The 24,227-nt window shown below is 50.9% G+C and overlaps 1 protein-coding gene across 5 annotated transcripts; it reads right to left on the reverse strand.

Annotated features, from left to right (window-relative positions):
- Positions 1–312: 312 nt before the first annotated feature.
- Positions 313–20,115, reverse strand: PTPRN (protein tyrosine phosphatase receptor type N). 5 transcript variants are annotated; one of them, XM_033427139.2, is made up of 23 exons: positions 19,983–20,115; positions 18,073–18,123; positions 17,713–17,826; positions 14,507–14,603; positions 12,539–12,800; positions 12,100–12,454; positions 11,537–11,668; positions 10,899–10,933; positions 9,933–10,207; positions 9,653–9,739; positions 9,244–9,323; positions 9,010–9,074; positions 8,129–8,347; positions 7,498–7,698; positions 7,250–7,397; positions 7,015–7,088; positions 6,730–6,807; positions 6,498–6,617; positions 5,264–5,430; positions 2,161–2,214; positions 1,463–1,527; positions 1,170–1,243; positions 313–958 (listed from the first exon to the last, which is right to left on the reverse strand). In XM_033427139.2, exons 3-23 carry the CDS (start codon positions 17,720–17,722, stop codon positions 887–889), a joined length of 2,670 nt encoding a protein of 889 aa, XP_033283030.1. In that variant the 5' UTR covers positions 17,723–17,826; positions 18,073–18,123; positions 19,983–20,115; the 3' UTR covers positions 313–886. The 5 variants fall into 5 exon arrangements, with proteins under 5 accessions (XP_033283030.1, XP_004262734.1, XP_033283020.1 ...); XM_004262686.4 differs by lacking the exon at positions 19,983–20,115 and adding an exon at positions 19,571–19,821; XM_033427129.2 differs by lacking the exon at positions 19,983–20,115 and adding an exon at positions 19,571–19,718 and having other exon boundaries at positions 18,073–18,190.
- Positions 20,116–24,227: the final 4,112 nt, after the last annotated feature.

Consider the following 24,227-nt stretch of genomic DNA (forward strand, 5'->3'; position numbering starts at 1 on the left):
CGGGCAAGTTCTGTGCCGCAGTCTCTTCGTCTGTAAGATGGGGCTAATAATTGGTAGCGTGTCCTGAAGATTAAACAAGTTAATGGGTGCAAAGCACCTTGGAGACTGCCAGCCACATAGGGAGCACAGCATAAAAAAACCACTGCCTAATTGTTATTAGCTACCATTCAAGCCTTGGAGAGCGTGACTTGGCAGCCTGGCCCTCCCATCACCCTCTCTGCATCTCCTGAGAAAGGCAGCAGGGCCCGGCTCCAGGCTGAGGCGGGGCTGGAGTCTGGAAGCAGAGCAGACAGAAATGCGTCGGAGTCCGGGTTGCAGCTGCACACACGACGCACTAACTTTATTCACACTGATACAAAAGTAGATTTTTCTAGAAATGTTCTCTTGTGCCAGGGGGACAGAGTTGAGTGGCATGTGGCGGCGGGAGGGCCGGGGGAGGGGGTAGGAAGGGCAAGGGCCAGAGTGTGGGTCGTGGAGGCAGGTCAGCGGGCAGCAGGGGCTGGGAGAACAGGAAGAGCTGGACATGGTGGCCCCTCCGCCCCATTCTAGCCACACCGGAGGGGGGAGGGCGTCCACACAGACATATTGGGAGCATCCAGAGTGGTGGGGAATGGGGGCCAGGGGGCTCAGGCAGGAGGAGGCTCTGGGGTGGAATGGTTGATTTCCTCTCCTCCTGGCCAGCTGCCAGCTCCCCCACGGGACTGATGCCAGGGCTCCCGGTGTGCCCCTTCCCACTTCCCCTTCTTTACATGCTCCTCTTGGAAGGGCTAGACATGCCCAAGAGGGGCCAAGGTGGCAGGTGGGGAAGTGAGGAGTGAGTACACAGATGCTCACATAGCAAAGAGGGAGCAGAGGCTGGGCTGCCCACGGAGGGGCCCCAAGGGTCTCACTGGGGCAGGGCCTTAAGGATGGCATTCACCTCCTCCGCCACAGCTGTCAGGGCAAATTCAAACTGGTCCTGGGGAAGGGCAGGGGGAGGAGGGTCATGGGGGGTCCTGGCCTCTGCTCCTGCCCCGGGGGTGGAGGGTGCTTTGGGGAGGTCACTTGTGGGGTGGGGGGGAGGGAGCCCTCCCGGGGGAGGGGTATGGAGGCAGGCAGGAGAGGCCGGCTGCTGCCACTTTGGTTGGGGAAGGGTGGTGGCTAAGGTGGGTGGAGGGAGGAACGGTTACCTTGGAGCGGACGAGACCAGGCCGCTGGTCACGGACATGCTCCAGGGTGGCAGCGATGTCAATCTCCTTCACTCCTGGGTAGGGGGAGCACGGGGCTGCTCAGGGGGTGTCCAGAGGAGGGTAGGACCCCAAAAGCCTAGGGCATCCTGGGGTGGGAGGCTTGCAGGACTGGAGAAAGCCTGGGGGTGTGGCAACCTGCCCTCCACGAACTCCTGTGATCCCAGGGGCTGGGGAGACGCTAATCAGAGGCTGGGCTGTGGGCGAGCTGTGGCCGGGGAGGAGGGGGTCGTCACCTTTTGCCATGCGGTTCAGTACCATGTCGATGAGGATGTAGGTGCCAGTCCTTCCTGCACCGTCACTGAAAGAGGAGATGGTGACAGGCTGAGTCTGGGACCCAGCAGGAACCGGGAGGAGAGGGGGAGACTGGTGGAGCTGTTAGGGTTAGCTGGGGCTGGGGGTGGGATGAGTGAGTGGAGGATGAGGGAACGGTCATAGCCCCTGGGTCCTGGGAATTGGGCCTCGAGTGGGGAGCCTGTGACCCATGGGGTGTCTCTTGGGCAGTGAGCTAACCGAAAAGGATAGCCCTGGCTCTGCCCTGAGGCAGAGGCAGCAAGAGGGAATAGCTTTCTCCAGCCTCTGGCCAGGCTTTCATTCAGCAAACTTCTTATGTAAATGACAAGATGGTAAATATTTTCAACTTTGTGGGCCACGTATAGTCTCTGTCAAACGTTTTTTTTTTTTTCTTCAACTGTTTAAAAATAGGAACATCATTCTTAGCTCACGGGCCATTAAGAAAACAGATGGTATGCTGAATTTGGCCCATGGGCTGTGGTTTGCTGGCATCCAGGGGACAGGCAGGCAGTGTGCTTGGGAGGTGGGCTGAGGGAGCAGGACCAGAGAAGGGGTGGGGACCAGGAATGCCCCACCTCAGGGCCCTCTGGCCTGGCTGTCCTGTCCCCTTACATCCCCACCCCAGCCCCCCTGAACGCACCTGCAGTGCACAATGATGGGGCAGGAGCGGCCCCGGTAGCACTTGTTCACCTTCCTGCAATAAGAAATGGGCGTGAGGTCAGGGGGCACCAGCAGAGGGAAAGGGGAACCAAAACACACACCTGAGGGCCTCTCTTTCTTCCTTTTCTCCCCACATGCCAATGGCAGAGGAGGGAAGAGGGCTGGAGACAGGAGTCAGGGCTGGAGGCAAAGAACCAGAGATAGTGTAGGTGGCACTGGGCTTGCCTCATCACTTATGAGCTATGTACCCAAGCTGTGCGCCTGGAACAACTGATTTAACCTCTTTGAGCCTCAGTTTTATTACCTGTAAAGTGGGGATGATAAGAGTAGTAACCTCCTTCTTAGGGTTCTTACTATGATTATGTGAAATAATCCATGTAAAGAACTAAGTGCAATACCTGGCACACAGTAGGTGCTCATTAAATGATAGTATGATTAATAATAAGACATGATAATATTAACAGCCACCTCTGCCAGAAGTTCAGGGAGGATAGGCTTTCTGGTGACTTCAAGGGTGTCAATCTTGCCACATCCTTGCTCTGCCCCTACAACTGCCCAAGGTATTCCGCTCACCACCCAGGCTTCCTGTGGTCCTCACCAGCAGTGAGGTCGGGTAGTAGCCCTGGGCACAGAGTTCCTCTGGCGAGGGGAGGACAACACCTCCGCTCTGAATATGATGCTGCGCCTGTCTCCCTGGATAAGTCTTGCCTCCACACTGGTGCTCTGTGGTTGGGTCATATTCAGACTTGGTCCACCTGGACCTCCGACTCTTCTGCCCTGATCACAGCAGCTCAGCAATGAGCAGGGGGTTTCTTCCTCTCTCAGTGGCCCAGTCTAACCTGCCCTTGTCCCTTATGACATTCCTGCTTTGAGAGTCACTTGCAGATTTCTGATACCTCCAATGGGCCAGGGCAAGGGAGGACCTTCTGAGGGGTTATTAGAGTACTTCAGGGGAAGCTTGGAACTTAGTGGTCCTCCATCTGGTTCCTCAAGGCTTGCAGGGGCCAGGTGACTTTGAAAGGTTTTCCAGGAGTCCACATGGTTTTCTAGCATATTGGCTGGTGTATCAGGGCTGGGGTTGAACAGAAGTTGCCACAGTGGTTCCCAATCATTTAATAATAACGATAAGAAACAGTACTTAGAATTAATAGAGCCCTTACTACGTGCCAAGCACTTAAAGCAGATTTTACAGACTTTATGCTACTGACTTTTGTAACAACCCCTAAAGTATGGGTCATCATTCTCATTTCACAGGTAAGAAAACAGACAGAAGTCAAGGAACTTGCTCAGAGTCACTTTCTAGGACTTAAAGAATTATTTTGCCTTGCCTCTGGTGGACCTTCACCAAACTATATTTATTAAGCAGCAATTAATTTGTTCTGGGTGTCTAATGAACTGAGTTTACATAATCCCAGCCTAAAGCAAAGAAATATAACCTTTTGGCTAACCTGTGCAGCCTTAAAACAGGTCCATGCACTAGTTCTATAAAGATTTTTAAAATGTGGAAAACAAAAAAAATAGCTCTGATGCCCCTAGCGTTGCTTTTGAGAAGCCTGTGCCTCAGGCCCCGGGGACCCCAGTTAGAAACCATTGTCCTGAGGCTCAGAAACTATCCCCAGGTTCCTCCCTCAACTGCCCCCCGCCCCCGCCGGCTCTGCCCCTCTGCTCTCTGCCTAGCGCCTAGAGACCTCAGGCCAGCCTGGCAAGGGGCAGAGAAGCAGGAAGCCGCCACAGTGTGGGTGAGGCCCCAGCCTTGGCAGCAGACTTCTCAGCCACCTGTCTAGGGAGGGGACAGGCAGGGGATGATGGAGGCCTGGCCTGGTCACGGTTTCAGCATCAGAACAGGGCAGGTCACCCTGTTAGCCTCCTGTCCCAGCCCCTACCTGGTTCCACTGAGTCCCCAAGAATCCAGAGATCCTCCCGCACTCCCTTTGATAGTATTTGCCCCTTGCCTGAGTCTCCCCAGCCCCCGGCTCTCCCAGCAGCCTTCAGGGTGGTCCCTGGGCCCACACGTCCTCATGTCCTGTCCATGCAGCGGCCACACCTGCCAATGATCACTTTTGTGACTATGCAACTGGAGTGAGAATACTAGCTGCAGATCACAAAAATGACACTGGCAGCCGTGAGAGAGAGAGAGAGAGAGAGAGAGAGAGAGAGAGAGAGGGGAGGGAGGGGACAGTGAGGGGAGATAGAGCCAGGGAGAGATAGAGCCATGTAGAGAATGAGAGATGGTGGGGGGGAGACAGAGACAAAGAGAGGCAGAGTAAATAGGCAGACATGGGAGGGAGGTGGAGGAAACAGAGCAGGGAGAAGGAACAGGGAGAGGTGGAGAGAGGGGGAAATGTGGATGGAGGGGAAGAGTGAGTCAGACTTCGAGACACAGTGATGGAGAAAGAGGTGGGCGGGGGAGGGAGGGGGAGAGAAAAGAGGGAAGGAAGGGAGGGAAAGAGAGGGAAAGACAAAGGGAAAGAAAAATAGAGGCAAAGAGACACAGAGGGATAAAGAAGGGGGATGGCAGGAGGGAGTGAGAGACAGCGAGGGGACAGCAGACACACAGACTAGTGCTGGCCACCTGGAAGCACAGGACAGGAGGAAACAGGCAGCAGGGACCGAGGAGAGGGAGAGAGCTAGAAACAAAGTGAGCCCTTCTTGGGGGGAATGGGGTTACGGAGAAAGCACCGGACATGGAGAGGCAGGGAGAAAAAGAGTGCAAGAGAGAGGGAGGAGACAGCTGGCCAGCAGAGAGAGAGCAGACAGGGGCTGGACTACAGCAGTGGAGGAATGGGCACAGCGAGACAGAGCGTCAGTTCTGGTTTGGGGGGTGGTGTCTGGAAGGGGGTCCAGGAGGTCAGAGTCAGTCCTGGTTTGGGGTGTCTAGCAGGGGGCACCAGTGGACCTGAGGCCGAGGCTCCAGGTCAGGCTAGAGGATCTGCCTCACCTGACCTGGGGCCCTAGGAGGACCTGATGGATTGGCGGAAGGTAAGGGAGCCTAGCTCCCGGCCCCTTGCTCCTGTGCAGCTCTCTCCCCGGCTCCTCGGAGCCTCCCCCGGGCCGCCCCACCGCCCAGGCGCTGGGGCGCTCACCTGCGGAAGTCCAGCAGGGGCCGGGTGGAGGCCGGGGTGCCCTCTGCCGGCCAGCTGAGGAAGTGGAACTGCGTGAGCGTGCGCGTCTCCTGGGTCTGCACGTTCTTCAGGTAGAAGCTCCGCACCAGGAAGTCCTCGCACCAGATGTGCTCCGACACGAGGTTCACCTGCGGAGGAGGGGGTGCAGGCCTGAGCGCGGCAGGGCATCTCCAAATCCTCCCGGCCTCCCAGGCCAGTCAGATTCTAAATTCTCCAGGAAGCTCACCCAACCGCCCACCCCAACTGTTCCAGCTGTCCCCAAGAACTCTAGCTGTTTGTGTCACTTATGGACTGCTCAGGACAACTGGTGGCTTTTTCATCTAGACACAACTATTGTGAGTTTTCATTTGTTTGTTTTGGCTGAGCCCCGTGGCTTGAGGGATCTTAGATCCCCCAGGGATCAAACCCAGGCCCAGGGCAGTGAAAGCACCACTGGACCGCGAGGGAATTCCCAATATTGTGAGCCTCTTGAATTCAAAGTTTCTCCTTCCTCTTCTGCACAGAGACTAGCAAAGTGTCTGTGCTACACACACCGTAAACTTTGATAAAATTCTATATTTTCATTTGATTTTTTTCTTTAACCACAAGCAAGACCAATTTTTAAAACTTAAAAAGACTGTTGCGTGCTTATCTGATGATGCAAAACTGCTATCCAGTGCTCATGAGAAACTGGACGTGTGCAATTAATGTCTCTTGTTTTATTGGGGGGGGGTGTCACCTCCCATTTGTCAGGAATGTTGCTCCTTCCCTTGCTTTGCCGCTGCCCAGTTCCCCCCTACCTAACTTTTCTCCTAATGAAAAAGTTTGTTTCTGTTTTAAATAAGCAGTATATGTTACTGGTGGCATTTCTTTCTTTGCTTTGGCCTCCAGGAAACTCAGATCTAAGTTAGGCTCAATAAAAGTAGGTCTCAATCTTGGCCTTTGAGTATACTTATCTTCCCTGTCTCAAAACTGTACTCCTGACTCTTAGCTTCTTACCTTAGTTTCAGTGGTTTTATAGCTTTATATCTGTACCTTTCATCATAAGTCCTTACTAGTGCTTTTTGGCCCTAGACTGGACACACACATACACACATGTATATGCATGTATGTGAATGCACATATGTTTATATACACATATGTTCACACATGCATGAGTGGTGCACCATCCATTTTCTCCACCCCCATCGTCTCCTGGCCGCGGGGTCCTGCTGACCTCATATACATGGTAGAGGGAGGAGCCCTCATCTGGCCAGTAGCGGTCACACTGCTTGACACCATCCTCCACCAGCGGGGTCAGCATGACAATGACGGTGCAGCCACTCTCCCACACCATCTAGGGACAGAGACCCAGGTAAGCTCCATTCTAACCTCCCTGGGACCTGGCTGGCCCTGGCTGGCCACAAGGGCGCCGACTCCCTGGAAAAGCCCTCCCTCCAAAAGCCCACCTGCCAGAAGTCTGAGATGGTATGTGACAGTGGGCCCTGTGTGGCTATGTAGGCTGGCATCCGAGGGTCGTGCTCAATCTGGGGACGGGAAAGATACATCGTGAGCCAGAATGGGAAATGCCACCATGGAGAGGCTCGGTCAAAGGGAGCGGGCCAGGTTCTGGGGGAGGCTGAGAAGCCCCATTTCCATGCTAGGATATCAGGCTCACAATTCTGGGGACTTGGGTGGGGAAATGGAGTCTATGGGGGCAGGATGAAAATGGGGAGGAGGTGGGGGCCACTCACAATGGGGCTGGCGTTGATGTAATCGCTCCGAGAAGGGCTGCTCTCCACCTTCAGCTTGATGCGTGCGTGGTCATCTGCACAGACCCCGCATCCCACCCCAGAAGCCCCTCCAGTCATTGGGGTCCTGGCACCTCTGCCACTCAGCTTGAGCCAGGAGCCCGGCCCTGCCCCCAAGCCCTCCAGAGCTCCCAGCAGACAGAGGGCTGGGGCCGGCAGGTCAGCAGGACTCACTCACAGGGCAGGAAGTCAGGGTTGCGGTTCTTTTTGATGTTGCCCTCCCCCTGGGCGGTGGCACAGGTGTTGGGCTCCGCCTGGTAGGCACACAGGGCCCGCCACTCCTTGGCCAAGCGGTCCCGGTTCCGCAGGTGGTCCTCCATGTACGCCTGCAGGGACACCACAGCCTGGCGCTGGCCCCCACTGCCAGCCCTGCCCCTCCCACCGTCCGGTCCCCTCACCCACTCTGGGCCGATGCCCTGTCCTGACCAGAATCATGTGTCCCGTGGAGATGTCCATGTTGGCCTGGGCGGGCTCCTCGCACCAGGACGGTGTGCTGCTGTGGGAGCTGGGGCTGGCCTGGGCCGCATCACTAAACTGCGAGGACACGCTGCTCACCCGAGAGGGCTCCGGTGGACCCTCTGCCCGGCTGAACAGGGACTTTGTGGCCATGTGCTGGCGGCACAGGTCCTGCAGAAGAAGGATGGGGCAGGGTCCAAGGTCTCCTGAATCCTTCCCCACAGGGTCCTGGGCTCAGTTCAGTAGAGTCCCTAGGCCTGTCCTTGATTGTTTTTGAATGAAACCCATTTCCTCTGGGGTAGGGTCTTCTGCCATGGCTCTCATCCTTTTCGGGGCTGTTCTGCTTGGCTGGTGCCTGTGACAACCTCGGATGTCACAGAGCAGAAGCCTAGAGCCCCCCCCCCCCCGAATCACAGCACTGGGGAGAACTTCAGCAACCATCTGCTCTCAGTTCCCATCCATTCAAAATGGCCCCGCAGCACTCCCACTGGGGCTTCTCCAGCCCCTGCCTCATCCAGCTCCCCACCCTCATCCCAGGCGAGACCCCGACTCCCGAGCCCCTTCCACTCCCTCTCATCAACAAGCGTCTGGGGCTGCACACCTGGTACTCAAAGGTAGTGTCACCGTGGGCGTCCTCGGGTCCCAGCGCGGCCAGGCGCTCCTTGTCCCGCTGCCGCGCACGCTGCCGTGCACACAGGGCCACTGCCAGAGCCACGAGCAACCCGGCCACACCCGCCAGGGCCACCAGAGTAAGCAGCATGGAGCGCATGGGAGAGGTGCCGTGGGCCGGTCGGGGAAGGACAGCGGCTGCCTCCTCCCTCTGTGGGAACAAGGCTAGAATCAAGGGGGGCAGTGGTGTGGGGAGACTTAGGAGCTGCTCCCCACCCCTGTCCCATGGCCCACTCCCTGCTAGGATATCTCCTGGGGCAAAGCTGGGAGGCAGGGGCATGGCGGTACAGGCAGAAGGACTTGGAGAGGCCGAAGATCTTCCTTCTCAATCCCCATTGAGGCAACTCAACCACGTTGCACTGCCAGAGACTTAGTGGGTGACCCTCCCTAGGAGTTTTTGCATTTAAAAATGGATACAGAGAAGTATAGAGAGACCCAAGGGATCAAAGAGTAGAATGTGAGGCATCAGTGTTGGATGCAGAATAGAAGCATATTTTGAGTTCAGTGTCCTTTCTGTGTCATGTTTTCCCTTGGAATTTGAGACTTTGCTCTAGAACATCTATGGACAGCTATGGCCATCTCAGGTGATTCTTCCAAGCAAGCAGACTTCGGAGAGAAGGCTGGACCTGCAGGGAGGAGCTGCTGGGGCCATCTGCTGGTCAGAAAGAAAACTGCACGGGGGAGGGCTGCTTTGGCAAAGCTGGGGGACCAGCCAGATAGATCTCAGCTCCTATTCTCCTGTCGTTTGCCTGCATCTCTTGTGGGCAACATGAGCCCTCTGGGGCTTTGATTGATCCTTTAGTTATCTCATACCTGTCCCACGCCTGTCTGCAAGATCTGGAGCCCTGTCTGTGCTTCCAGTTCAGACTTCACCATCCCTGCAGGGAGGATGTAGGTCAGATTCTGTCCAGCCCCATGTGGTCTCCACCCCATGTCATGCTATGCCAGGTGGCAGGCAGGGTCCATGTAGGCTGGGAATATTTCAAGGGGAGCACCAGCAACAGGCCTGGATATATACAACTCAGGCTGGGGTCAAGGAGTACTTACCAGCTTGCTTGGTCACGTCAGCCAAAGACAGGTTCTGTTCATTGTGCCGGATGCGGAAGGTAAGGGCTGGTCCCACGACACTGCCGAATAGGAGGTATGTTACTGCCTCACCCACCACAGACGCCAGATTCAAAATGAGAGGTCCTCTCTGGCCCTCTCCCTGTTAGAGGATGGGGCTAAAACCAATCAGAGATGCCATACAGGGGTGTTTGAGGCTGGGAAGATACTGGATGGGGCCAGCAGCAGGGCTGGGTGTGGCTGTACCTTCAGTGCAGCTGGAAACATCTTTGAGCCGACCTTGGCCCCTTACTCACAGTTTGTCTTCCCCTCCTACCCTGAGCCCCTCCAGCCACCTCCCGCTTCAAGCTACCTGCTAGATCCCTGCTGCCCCAGCCAGATACAGCCCCACCTGATGTTGATGAAGCTGCCCGAGGACATGTGCACATGCTCAGCCAGGATCTCCAGAAGCTTCACTCCTGCAGCCAGACTCAGGGGCCTGGAGGTGGGGAGCCGGCAGAGGAAGGAAAGTGGGGACCCTCTAGGCCACTTCCTTGAAACAACCTCCAGGGGTGCAGAGCAGCCCAGCCCCGTGTCTACTCCACATCTGGACTTCTGCTCTCTGCTTCCTGCCAGGCGGGCCAGCCCAACACCCAAGGGACCAGGAGGCTGCCCCAGGCTGGAGCCCTTACTTCTGGTCAGTGACAATGTAGCCATATTCCTCTGCTGATGGCCTAGCCGAGGGCTGCCCTGCCGCCGTGGGCTGGCTCTGGCCCAGTGGACTTTTCTCCTCTCGCAGGATGGGCATGGCAGGGGGGCCGGCAGCTTTGGGGGGCTCAGAGGATCCAGAGCTCAGCTCCCGCTGGGCTTCATTGGAGGTGGGACCAGCAGTGGGGGATCCGGGCAGGGAGGGCGTGGGCGGTGGAGGCTCCGCTGCGTCTGCGCCCTGCACCTGCTCCTCCATTGTCTGTTCAGAAGAGAGGACAGAGGTATGGTCTCTAACGGTGGAGGGGTCGGGGGGGAGGGGGTCCACACTCTGGACGCTGAGCTCCCACAGGGGTGCTTAGGACATGTTTCTCTTCCTATCCCCAGGCCCAGGTCAGCACTGGGTACAGAGAGGGCATCCAGGAAAGTGAGCCAAGTGGATGAATGAATGAATGAAAAAAGGACTGAATGAGTGATTATTCATGATCAGTAATAATCCACAGGATGGGGCTGGAGTGGGGAGAAGCTCCGGAGTGAGGAAAGTTGGGGTTAGGGGAGAAGACGAACAGGCAGGCCGTGGTTTTTCGACTCTTGTTTAGCCACACAATCTTAGAAATCCAACATGTGAAACGGACAGAGTGCCTCAAGCCGCAGGGCAGTCAGGAGCCCGCCTGCTCGCGTCCCCCCGCTTCCCCTAGGGACCCTCAGAGTGTGGTCTGAGATGACTGTAGTGTAAAAAAGCAGTGAATCAAGAATTCTAGCTTCTGGTCCCAGCTCTGCCTTCAACTTGAGGTGAGACCTTAAACAATGACTTGCAGCCTCTGGGCCTCAGTTCCACCGAAATGAGGGCTTGGAGGACACAGATTCTGGGTCCTGGTCCTGAGATTTAGATTTCAATCAAGGGGTTTGCTGCCGTTGGGCACTTATGGGTCAGGCAGGTGTCACAAACTCACTTTCTTGATGTCAGCTCCAACGTTTACAACCCCTCCTGCAGAGACAGGAAAAACAAGACTCTGGGCAAAGGGCCAAGGCCAAGGTCCACACAACGCAGGTGGGAGAAAAGGCCAGAGGCCCTGAGCCTGTTACATTTGCTGTGGCCTCTTTCCCCGCGTCAGTAACCAAGACCCTATCGCTGGTGTCGTCCTAAGCATGGCCTCATGCCTCTGTGCATCTGCCTTATAATTCATTGTTTTATCAACTCCTCCCTCTGTTATTGGCCACACCTCTCAAAGCTATTCTCTGCTCAGTCCTCCCTCTGCCCATCAATCATTGGCTTCTCCTTTTTAGTAGCCATGCCCCTCCTTAGGTCCTCAATATCTTCCGCCCAGCTTTCTCCGTGCCTCCTGGTCCAGCTCACACCCCCTGTTAGCTTCTTTTCCCATTGCTTCCATCCTCCAGTCCTTTCCTGCTCTAACTCCTCGGCTCACCACCCCACCCCTTGCTCCCTGCCCTTGGCTGGTAATGACTCCGTGTCTCAAAAGAACTCCCTCCCCTGACCTTGGCCCTTTCCCTCTAGGTTGCTTGCTGTGGTCTTGAGAAGTGGGGCAAGGGGCCTCCACGGGGCTGGTAGTCTCTCTGCCTGGACACTCACCCAGGTTTCGGCCTGCACCCTTGGGCAGCAGCCGCAGCAGGGTGGAGAGGGTGGAGAGCTGCTCAGGAGTCAGCTGACGGAGCTCCACCCCGTAGCCCGCCAGCACAGCTGCCAGCCTCTGCAGAGTCACATCTGCAGGGAGCCAGACACGGAGCTCAGGGCTGGTGCCGAGATGAACTTGTGGGATGCATTTGGGGGTGGGGGGGACCGGTGGTACATTTAAGAACTTTTCAAACACCAGGACATTGATGCCCTCCCCTTCCCACCCTTGTCCACACTTTGGGGGAAAGAGCTTCCTGTGTCAAGACCAAACTTCAGGCCCAGCAGGGACTCCTTGATCCCCCAGCTGAAGAAGAGTCATGTCAACTCTACTGCCCCCACTGTATCCCCACTGCCTACCTAGTGCCTGGCATAGAGCAGGTGGTCGGTAGACATGAGCTGAGTGTGCAGGTGACTTTAAGGACAAATTAACAAATGCGTGGGTAGTCAGGAAGGACCCTCCCCGCCCCACCTCCCAGAAAGCAGCCCCACAGGCAGGGAGCGGATGCTGCGGACTCTGTTACCTGGCTGCTCTTCTGGGGAAGGAGGCTTCTCCCTGCGACCCTCTAGTCCTTCCTCCTCATAGCCTTCTGAGGAGTCATCTGCCTGGCTGCTGCCCCCTTGCTCTGGCAGCCTTGGTGCCCTGGCCCTGCTGGGCACTTGTGGCTCCTGGGCCAGGTAGAGCAGCCCTGACTCCTGGAGAAGCTGAGCAGGCGGAGGCCCTGGAGGGTCCCCATAGGAACGGCCAGGGTGAGCCCCGAACGTGCCCTTGGAGGCAGTTCTGCTGAAGAGGGCTGGGGGTTCATCTTTGGGCAGGGGGCCAACACTGGCCATTCCTGGGGAGCTCTCTGAGCTCCGGGGGCCATCGCGGGAGCCAAACTGTGGGAAACCAGAGATTCGGATGAGAGCAGACATCAGGGCTGGGGGACTGGGGTTGCAGTGGGGCGGAGGTCCAGGGCTCACCTGATGGAACAAGTAGGGCTGCAGCAGGGCAGGTTCATAACTCAGGGCGGGGTGGGGAGGCTGCGGGGGCAGCAGCAGATGCTCCAGGAGAGGGGGCAGCAGCTCAGCCTGCAAAGGGGAGAGGGGGGAGCCTGCCCCAGCTCCACCCCTACCTACTGGAGGTTGAGGAAGCCGATGCTGGGGAGCAGGGGCGGAGCCAGTGGGGATGCCCTGTAAAAGCAGCTCCCCAGCGGGACCCGGTCTCCTGGGCGCCAAGCCAGATCTGGGGAGGAAAGCAAAGTGTGTGTGTGTGTTTATGTGCGTGTGTGTGTGTGTGTGTGTGTGTGTGTGTGTTGGTCGTGTGGGGGAGGGCGTATAGAGCCTATGAGGCAGAGATGGTGGGTCCAGGCTTAGCATAGAATGAGCCTGCTCTCTTAAGAGATGAGGTAGCCTCAGGCGAGGAGACAGTAGCATGGGGAAGGGCCAGAGGGCCAAGCCTGGGGCAGAGGTCATTGCCTCCCTGGTAAGCATGCCTGGATCCCTGAAACACAGCCGCAGAGCTGGAAGCATGAGGCTAGGGATGGAGAGGGGAGAACAGGAGAAGGGGAAGGCAGCTGGGAACCGCTCTAGATGAACTGTGTCTGCAGCTTGCCACACTGTCCCTGTGGGCATGTCCCCAAGTACGCAATCAAACACTCAGTACTGTGCGCTCTCACTCTGTTCCCCCTGCCCCACTCTGCCTTCTTCACCTGGTGTCATCGTCTGAGCCCCAAGCCGTCATTTACTTTCCTCTGCTTTACAGGGTCTGAATGATGCCTTCAGAGCCCCTAACCACAAAAAGATGACGGTACCTCCTACCATATACAATTCCACATAGTAACAAAACTGAACATTAAACAACTTCAGTCCGACAAAATTCTAATTTGTTCCATGATGACTACTTTGATGCTTCTTTTAAGATACCAAATGTCCTGTATACACTGCTATATTTAAAACAGATAACCAACAAGGACCTACTGTATAGCACAGGGAACTCTGCTCAATATTATGAAACAATCTAAATGGGAAAAGAATTTGAAAAAGCATAGATACACGTATATTTTTAAAAAACTGTAAAAAGGAACATAATTTTACACGTACTTATAAGTACTTATATATGTGTCTGTGCCAATACCATGTAGTACTAATTATTATACCTTCTCCACTTTCTCTATCTCCTGATGCATCCCAGAAATCAGTTCAAGTACTACCATTATCTGATTCATATCTGAGTCTGATGTGGGTGAAACTTTGCTAACATATCTTTCCTATGTCAGTACTAGAGAAAAAGTAATTTGTCTTGTTCTCCTACTTTGTATCCGTAAAGAGTAGCACAGTGATTGGCACATAGTATAACCTTGTATTTTTTGCTGAGTAAATGAATTCATTAAAAGACAAACCAGACCAAAAACAAAATACCAAAAGTCCAAATGTTTCAAAACATTTTTTAACACCGTAAATCAATTATGCTTCAAGAAAAATTTAAAAAAGACTTTGTTAGGCAAAAAAAACACAAAACAAAACAGTTTTTTTTTTTTTGTTTTGTGGTACGCGGGTCTCTCACTGCTGTGGCCTCTTCCGCTGCGGAGCACGGGCTCCGGATGTGCAGGCCCAGAGGCCATGGCTCACGGGCCCAGCCGCTCCGCGGCATGTGGGATCCTCACAGACCGGGGCACGAACCCGTGTCCCCTGCATCGGCAGGCGGACTCTCAACCACTGCGCCACCAGGGAAGCCCTAAAACAGTTTTTAATGGCCCTCTTCTGCTGGATCCCCAGGGATGAGCTCAGCTCGTGTTGGGCATGTGAGCGCGTCAGATGACTGACTACTCCAGAACCTCTTTTACCCAAGCCCCAGCCTGCTGATTTTTGTACCCATTTCCCTCTGTCCATCAGGATGATCACAGATCCACCAGCCTTGCTATGACAGAGTTGATGAGAAATGATGCCTACCTGTCCCTTGGATGGGGCTCTGCAGGGTGAAGCCTGGGGATGCGCTCCATTTCCTGGGAGATCACATACTGGGTGAGGTCATCGTGCCAGGACAGTCCTGCCAGGGAACAGAATAGGGTGAGATTGAGATTGGCTTGGGAAAGTCTGAGGGCCCAGTAACAGGGACCAGTGTAGATCAAAACTGCACCCTCCACCCAGCAGTGTGTTGAATTTGGCAGGGCAGAGGAACAGTGGAGGGGATCTAGAGATGTGGTGGGTGACTTGAGCTGTCCTTTTCCCACACTCAGGTATAGATTTGGGAGTGAGACTGCTTCCAGTGGGACTGGGTTTAAGTCCTCTGCCACTTACTAATTGTGTAACCTTAGCTGAACCTATCTGAGCCTTAGTTCTCTCATCTGAAAAATGGGGGTTTATACCTCCTAAAATTGTTGCGATAATTAAAATACACAATACAAAATGGTTAGAATAGTACCTGACACATAGGGAGCTTTCAATAAGTGCTATTATTATAATCATCATCAATATTATTATTCAGCTTTTTTTTTTTTTTTTTTTTTTTTGTGGTACGCGGGCCTCTCACTGCTGTGGCCTCTCCCACTGCGGAGCACAGGCTCCGGACGCGCAGGCTCAGCGGCCATGGCTCACGGGCCCAGCCGCTCCGTGGCATGTGGGATCTTCCCGGACCGGGGCACGAAGCCGTGTCCCCTGCATTGGCAGGCGGACTCTCAACCACTGCACCACCAGGGAAGCCCTTAGCTTCTTTTTATTAATCCTGAACCTTAGTTTTCTTTATTTGTAAAGTGAGAATAATATATACTTTATGGGTCTGTAGTAAAGATTAAGTACAATCAGGAAAATAAAAGTGCTTGGAAAACTCCAAAGCACTATACACCTGTTTTAAACATTCATCAACATCATCTTATCATGAGGCAGATCTCCTGTTTGACCGTTTTCCTCCATGAAACTCTGCTCTCAGGAAAGGTCAGTCATCTATTTTAAAGGGATAATCTCCCACTCTCCACCCCCATTCCTTTTTCCTTGTTTCTGGATTAATAATCTGTACTGCTCTTAACTCATACCCTGGGATCTATACCTGCTTTTTTGCCTATTAACATTAGATGAACTATCTGTGTTCCTGTATAAGGCCAATTCCTCTACTTGAGCACTAGATTTCATCCCCTACTACCTACTCAAGAACATCTTCCCCACAATTCTCCCCTATTTCCTACATCATCATTTTCTCCTGTTCTCTACTGAATTATTCCCATTCACATACAAACATGATGCAGTTTCTCCCATCTTATAAAAATACTGTTTGATCCCACAGTCCCCTCCAGCTATCACCCCATTTCTTTGCTTTTCTTTGTAGCAAGACTCTTTGAAAGTGTTATTTATACTGGTTGTATCCAGTTCTTTTCCTCCCATTCCCTCTTATCCACTCTATTCAGGATTCTATTCCCAACTATTCTACCAAAACTGCTTTCATCAAGATCACCAGTGGCTTCTGCATATCTAAATCCAGGGTCAATTCTCAGATCTCATCTTACTTAACCTACCACCATCATTTGACACTGTTGATCACTCCTTCCTCCTTGATACACTTTCACTTAGCTTCTAGGACACCATACACTCTTGTTTTTCCTCCTACCTTGCTGGCTCTCCCTTCTCAGACTCCCTTGTTGGTTCTGCTCCTTCTTCTGGTCCTCTTAATAATAGAATTCTTTAGGGCTTTTCTTCATAAACACACAATCTTTTGGTTATTTCATTCACCTCATGGGTTTAATTACCATCTATATGCCAAAGAATCCCAAATTCATATCTCCACTCCGGACCTCTCCTTTTTAAAACCCAATCTTATATACTCAACTTCCCACGTTATTGAATGGATATCTTAAACTCAGTGTATTCAAAACTGAACACCCCTTTCCCCAAGTTGATCCTTCTGCATAATTAATGACATGTACATCAACCTAGCTGTTCAGGCAATAAAACCTAGGTGTCATCCTTGACTACTCCCTTTCTTTCATGGCCCTATCCAATATTTCATGAAATCATGCTCACTACCTTAAAAATACAGGCAGAATTCTGTCATTTCTCATTACCTCCCGGCAACCACCCTGGTCCATGCTTATTCATCTCTTACATGAGTTACTGTGATAGCTTTTAATGTTTCGTGTTTCTGTTTCTACCATTGACTCCCTACATTCTATTCTCAACACAGCAGCAAGAGTGATCTTTTTAAAGTAGAAGTGAGATCATGCACCCCTATGCTCAAACCTTGTGATGGTTTCCTCTTTTACTCAGAGTAAAGCCAATGTCCATACATTCTCATATAAAATCCCAGAGCATCCCTTCCCTCATTACCTACCTGACTGCACCTTCTACTCTGCCTCTCCATCACTCCTTTAGAGCCACTCTGTAGAGGCGTTCTCCATGGTGTTCCTCAAACTCACGCTCCTATCTTAGGGCTTTTATTCTATCTAGCTCCCTGGCCACCCGAAACACTCTTCCCTGAGATAACCTTCTGGGAAAGCATCCCCACCTCCTTGATGTCTTTATTTGAATTTCAGTCTCAATAAGGTCTATCTTGACCACTCAATTTAATACCACAGCATCCTACCTCACCATTTCTGATCCCTTTATCCTGCTGTAATTGTTTTCTCCATGGCACTTATCACCTTCTAACATACTAGTGTTTTCTAATTTCTAGTGTATTCCCTCCCTTCACCCCTGAATGTAAACCCCAGTAGGCAGAGATCTTTGTTTCACTCCCTGATATATCCCAAGCACCTAAAACTACGTTTGCCACGTAGAAGTACCCAATAAATATTGGTTGAATGAGTGAATTGGATAAGTGGGGTATTCTCCTGGCTGAAGACTCCAGGATTCATGGCCCTGGAGTACTCAGTCAGTTCCAGAGAGTGGGTTGGTCCTAAAGATATAAATGCTGGCCTCTTCCAGTGGTGTCTTCTAGAAGCCTCCTCTGGATTCCTCCAGAGAGTCTAAGTGTGAACAGCCTATCTCTAGGGTTCCACCCCCACTCCTGTCTTGCCTCCTTCTCCAGTAAGGTCTGGGAAGGTGAGGTTCCAGAGTGGGTGTGATAGGAATGTTCCATGAGAGAAATCCTGGAGTCAGGTGGCCCCTCCCTTCCCCACCCTTATCTAACCAAGTTACAGTCTCCCTCCTCCAGCGCATCTAGACCTCACCTTGGGACATGAGCTGTTGGAGGACACCTTGTAAGCGTTGAAGAACTGGGGAGGTGACTTGCAAAAGGGGCCGGGCTTGCCCCACTCCCACCTGGCATTGTCCAAACAAGCCATCTAAGAGCACAAAAGTGGTGTCAGTGGGGGGGCTTGGACAACAGGCCTTCCAAAGTCCAGGCTGCAAATAGACAGCACTCCCTCAATCTCCTCTCTTGGCTTCAGAGAGCTCTGCTCCTCCAGTCCAGTCCCCCTTCTCTCCAAGCCCAGTTCCCCCTCTCCCTTCCAGCCCACCCCACTTCTTTCTTATTATATATCACCCCCACCAACCCTGTTTTGTAAATCCTATGTTTGGGCCTCACTCACCCTGAATACAGACTTCGAGGTGAGAGCAGAGTCTGCGGTCAAACAGACAGCCTGTAGAGGACAGGTGAGCAGAGGCTCAGACACCCACACACATAGAATGGTCAGATGGATGAACAGGCTAGAAAAGGGGGAAGCAGATGGGATCCACTCTTTCATTCTAAGGAAGGCTTTAAGCTGGGAGGAGAGGAGGAAGAGTCCTCCTCTTGAGAAGAAAGCACAGGATCTGGCTTTGGATTTTAAAGATCTGCAAGTCTGGATTCTTTCCCTAAAAGCCTCTGTTAGCTTAAGTGAGTAATGGGGAGAAGAAGCCCTCCAGGTGCATGGGAATCGTGATGGTGGATAATCATATTGATACTTCTACTCTCATAGAATTACTATGGGGTAGTTTTTGTCCAAATTCTGAGGAAAAGGGGACTTTCCTTTCCCAATCTCCACAAGCATCTTATGATGGCCTGGGGCTCAGAAGAGATGGGAACTCCAGCACACTTCCCCTTCGTGTGGGAAAGGGGTAGCGGCGGGGTGTCTCTAAGGCAATGCTCCCCACGCTGTCCCTGCAGTCCGCGGCCCCTGTACCGCTGGGGCGGTTCGTGGTGCTGAAACTCTGAGCCTGGCGCCGCTGAGGGCTTGCCTGGAAGCAGTGATGGGGGAGGGAAGGGTAACAGGGTGAGGAGTCTCCAAGGGACGTGACCTCTCCGCCATTCCAGCCTTCATCTTCCACCCTCCTCACCCGCGGCGCCACAGGAAGTATCTTGCATTGGCCTCCAAGCCCGGCGGGGAAGAAGAACGCCAGACGGCGAGCTTGCCCCCTTCCCCCACGTGCGCCCCGCCCCCACCCTCCCCCTGCCCGTGAGTCAGCGCTGACTGTCTCTGTCCGCACAGACGTGAGTCAGCACCAGGCCTGGCCGTGGGGAGGGGGACGTGAGACGACCCTTCCCTCTTCACCTTCTTCGGCCCCCTCCCCCAGCTGTCCCTCTCTTATCGGAGATCAGATTACAGCCGTCGGCCTCTCTGGGCTTGAAGAGAAACGCTGGCCCCTCCCTCGGCCTGATACTGTACGGAAAGCTGGGACCCCGGAGCTCTCGGCCCCGACTTCTCCCGGCAGATCAGGGCTCCCTCTTCTTCCCTCCCCTCCTCCATCCCTCAGCTCCTGTCGCCACTTTTTGGCGCCTCGGAGGGACTTGCTTCTCCTGTGGTCCTGTATCCCGTCTCTAGGTCCCTCTGTCCATATGCACCCCTATTCCTTCTCCCCAAACCGCAATCTTCCCCTGAGCCCGCTTCTCTTAGGTCCCGCCCCCGAGCTCCCAGCCCCACCTCCAGGCCTACGCCCCTTTCCTCGCAGACGCCCTCTCATCTTCCTCATCTCACAGTGCCTCCCCCTACCCCACTCCACACACACATTCTACCTGAGCTCGCGACCTGCGTGACACTTCCCCCCACGCCCCCCACCGAGTTTTGCTCCCGGCACCATCCTCCCCCAATCCCCCCATTTCCTCCTGACCGTGGGCGCTAATGGCGTTGCAGCCTCCCGGACGGCTGCCCAGCAGCATCAGGCAGAGGAGCACCCGGAGACCCCCAGATCCCCCGGGACCCCCAGGCCGCCGCGGGCGCCGCATCCTTCCGGGCTCCGCGCTCCCGCTCGGCTGCCAGAGCCGCAGCGACTCCGGCCGGAGCCTGCCAGAGGGGCCGAGGCGGGGCCTGCCACTCCCCACCCACCGAGGCGGGGTCTACACGCCCCTCTCGCGGCAACTCCGCCAACCCCAGGCGGATGGTGACGACATTTCCACCCCCGGCTCTTGCGTTGATTTGCGTCATTCGTGGCGTAAAAGCACGGTCTTACTGAGGGTCCTACCCACCCCGTCCCTCCTACCCCAAATAGTAGGCGCTTCTCTAGAATTCGCACTTGGCCTCACCTTGACATATGCTTCTCCCCAAGGACCACCACCTCTATCACCCAGTCGCAGCGTTGGCGAGAAGGGTTCCAGTTGTGTGGGGGCCAAGAAAGATACGTGAGCCGGGTCGTATAAACCTTAAGAAGAGGAGCATACAGGTGAATACAATATGTACTCTTTCGCATCTCAATTAATGGTACAGATGTTATCCTTAAGAGCAGGAATGGTTTTGCGTGTGTGCTCGGATGCCACTTCTAGCAATGCCACCTACTTAGGGGTATAACTTTGGGCAAGTTGCTTGACCTCTCTGTGCCCAAGTTTCCCGATCTGTAAAATGGAGGTGCCAACAGTGCCTCCCTCACAAGGTGGTTGTGAAGATTTACAGGAATTAAACTCACGTGGCTCACTTAGAACAACCACTGCACTGGCATATACTAAGCATTGGATATATATTGGCTTTTGTTATTAGCCTTGGCTCGCCTTTCTTTCGCCCTCTTGCACCTCGAGCCTATCAAAATCCTATGGTTTCTGCCTGCAAAATGTCTCCCATCAGCCCCCTTTTCTCTATATGATGGAGTCCATATGACTTCTCTCTTTCATGATGACTACTGCAGTAATCATCTAACGAGTCTTTTGCTTCCATTCTTGTCACCCAATAAGCTTGGGAGTGAGCTTTCTAAAGGTCAAAATTGATCACTTTACTCTCTTGCTGTTCATAAAAATTTTCCAAAATACAAAAATTAAAAAAGATGGTGGTGCATGGTACTCATACACTCATCACCTAGGCTGAACAGGTATTGATTATTTTGCCATCTTTGCTTCTTTTTAGTACTTAAAAGTAAACAATAGACATTATAGTTCCCTTCCAAAAGTTTCAATGTGCATTTCCAAGAAATAAGGGTATTTTCCCATATAACCTAAATGCCATTATGACACCTAATGAAATTTACGATAATTCCCGAGTATCATTTAATGCTCAGTTCAAATGTCTCAAATTGTTTCCAAAAAATGCCTTTTTTCAGCTGTTTTGTTCAAAGTCGCAGTCAATCAAAGACCACCATTGCATTTGGTTATGTTTCTTAATTCTCTTTAAATTAACATAAACAGTGCGTGTCCCCCCCCCCCGCCATTTTTTGACATTTTCTTGTGGAAGATACCAGGTCAGGTTTTCTTTACAACTCCCTACCTTCAGGATTTGTGACTGTTTCCTCGTGATATGTTTCCCTGTATTTTCCCTGTATATATCCTGTATATCCCCTGTATTTCCTGAAAAATAGAACTTAAGTCTTGACTGGATCAGGTAAAAATTTTTTTAAAACAAAAAATTTACAGGTGATGCTGTATGACTCCAATTGCATCATTTCAGGAAGTGTATAATGTCTGGCTGTCCCACTGTTAGTGATGCTATAATTGATCACTGGTTTAAGGTAGAGACAGCGAGATCTCTGTCATAAAGTAGTTCCCCAGCAACTTTTCACCTAGTGGTGTTGCCATTCATTGATGATCTTTGACTAAAATGTGATTTTCTAGTTCTATCGCTCCTTTAACATTTGTTAGCTGATATTATTCCATAAAGAAGAGCATTCTCTCATCAACTGCACTTAGTTATATCCTGAGATACAATTCCAACTGGAAAGGTAGCATACATTCTCAGTTTCTTCTCTTTAACTATTAATTTGCAGAGTAATGAGTTGGTATAATAGTTACCGCCAAGAGTGGCAAGTAAGTTTTGTGTTTTTTTAAATACATTTACTTATTTATTTATTTTGGCTGCATTGGGTCTTCGTTGCTGTGCGCGGGCTTTCTCTAGTTGCGGCGAGTGGGGGGGCTACTCTTTGTTGTGGTGCGCGGGCTTCTCACTGAGGTGGCTTCTCTTGTTGTGGAGTATGGACTCTAGGCAGCGGGCTTCAGTAGTTGTGGCTTGTGGGCTCTAGAGTGCAGGCTCAGTAGTTGTGGCACACGGGCTTAGTTGCTCCGCGGCATGTGGGATCTTCCCGGACCAGGGCTCGAACCCATGTCCCCTTCACTGGCAGGTGGATTCTTAACAACTGAAATATTTGTTATGACTTTTTATCTTTGAGCATTACTATGGAAGTATGGATTTTTATATATTCAATATGTATCAGTCAGTGACAGTAATATTCAAATTGTCCTAAAGTAAGTAATTAAGTGAAAGCTCCTTTAAACTCATTCTTTTTTCCTTTTGAAACGTCCCATTAATCACTGAACGCTCCCTTGCTTTCTATCATTCCAACATGTACCAGGTTAATTTTTTTTATTCCTTGCCCTAGACATGGACGCAGTCATTCCTCCAAAGAGACTTGGTAGCTTTTAGTAAGAACTGACTAGAGACCACAGTCTGGGCTCTAGGGGTGATAATGGCTACTGAGGTGATGGATGTTGCTTCTAGGTCCTTTCAGTGCACAGAGCTAGGATATTAAGATACCGTCACAAATACACACACACACTGATATTTCCAATTAAAATTTAGCTGTGATTTTTACTGAACTCTTAATTTTATACTTGTATCTCTTTATTACACTGAAAAATTTGGTTTCCCATAACATTAACATAATCATTTATCGGTTTAATCCTACCATAGGCATACAATAATTTACAAATGGTAATATAGATATTACTCTACTAATAAAACAGTGAATACACTTAAGACTTTGGGTAGTTTATTTTGTCCTTATAATCCCTAGGGATATACCATCAAAATATGGTGTTCTAAAGTCATTTGAAATAATTCTTTTGTTTGTGTAGTCATTTTTACTAATCTGATATATAATTTGGTTAGTTTGTTCATTTTCAATATTAGAATTTGCTTTTATTTTTATATACTTTTATTTTAGAATATGTAAAATATTTATGCTGTTTAAAAATCAAACATATAATAAGATATACTCAGGAAAGTCTTCTCCTCACCTCCACAATTGCCCCTGCCATCTTTCTCACTTCACCCCATTTATTTCCTTTTTAAAAAATTTGTAAATTTTGAAATATAAAAAACAGAAAAATGCATAGGAGAAAAATGAAGAGCTCAATAAATTATCGCAAAATGAACACCCATGTAACCCAGGTCAAGGAATTGAACATTTCCAGCACCCTAGAAGACTCATTGTGTCCCCCAACCATTTCCTCTGATGTGCTCAAGAAAACATGATTCTATAGTTAAACCAGCTATTTTCTTGTTGTCAGAATGAGAGTGTTTATCTTTTGAGTTTCCTACAACCCAGACAGAAGTGGAATTCCTTCTGTTTGAAGGATAATTTTGCTAGTTATAGAATTCTAGGATGACAGTTATTTTCTTTCAGTACATTTAAGAAGTCATTTCTCTTTCTTCTGGCTTCTATTGTTGCTGTCTTGGACTTAATTATTAGACTAAATGGTGCTCCTTTGAAAATAATCCCTTCCTCCACCACATTCACAGCTGCTTTTAAGAATTTTTCCTTTGTCTTTGTTTTCCTGCAGTTTTGTCATATTTTCTGTCTTAGTTTTAGTTTTTTAATATTTTGCTTAAGATTTGTTGGTAATCTTGAATCAGTGGATCGATATCTTTCAACAGTTTTGGAAAATTTTCAGCCACAATCTTTTAAAATATTGCTTATGTCCTATTCTCTCTCTTCTCTTTCTGGGATTTCAATTAAAATGAATAGTGGACCTCCTCACTGAATCCTCTTGATTTCTTACCCTTTTTTCTGCATTTTCCACCATTTGCCTCTTTGTATTTTTTGGAGGGAAGGGCTAAGTTTCTTGTGACATATCTTCTGGTACACCAGTTCTCTTTCAGCTGTCTCTAATCTGTTATTAAACCTATTCAATTAGTTTAAAATTTTGGTTCTTACATTTTTAAGTTTTAGAATTTCTGTTTGATTCTTTTTCTTTTCAAAGAACCAGTTTTGAGTTTTATTGATTTCTCTGTATTATTTTCCTGTTTTCAATTTTATTGATTTCTCTCTAATTTTAATTATTTGTTTTCTTCTGCTTGGTTCAAACTTAAATTGCTCTTCTTTCTCTAGTTTCCTAAAGTGTGAACTTAGTTTATTGATTTTAGATCATTCTTATTTTCTAATGTATGCATTCATTGTATAAATTTCCTTCTAAGCACTGTTTTCACTTCATGCCACAAATTGTGATAAATTATATTTTATTTTTGTTTATTTCAAAATACTTTAAAATTTCTCTTGAGATTTCTTCTTTGGCCCATGGATTGTTTAGAAAGGTGTTGTTTTCTAAATATGTGGAGATTTTCCAGCTATCTTT

The sequence above is a fragment of the Orcinus orca genome, chromosome 7, assembly GCF_937001465.1.
Source record: "Orcinus orca chromosome 7, mOrcOrc1.1, whole genome shotgun sequence".
Lineage (NCBI taxonomy): Eukaryota > Metazoa > Chordata > Mammalia > Artiodactyla > Delphinidae > Orcinus > Orcinus orca.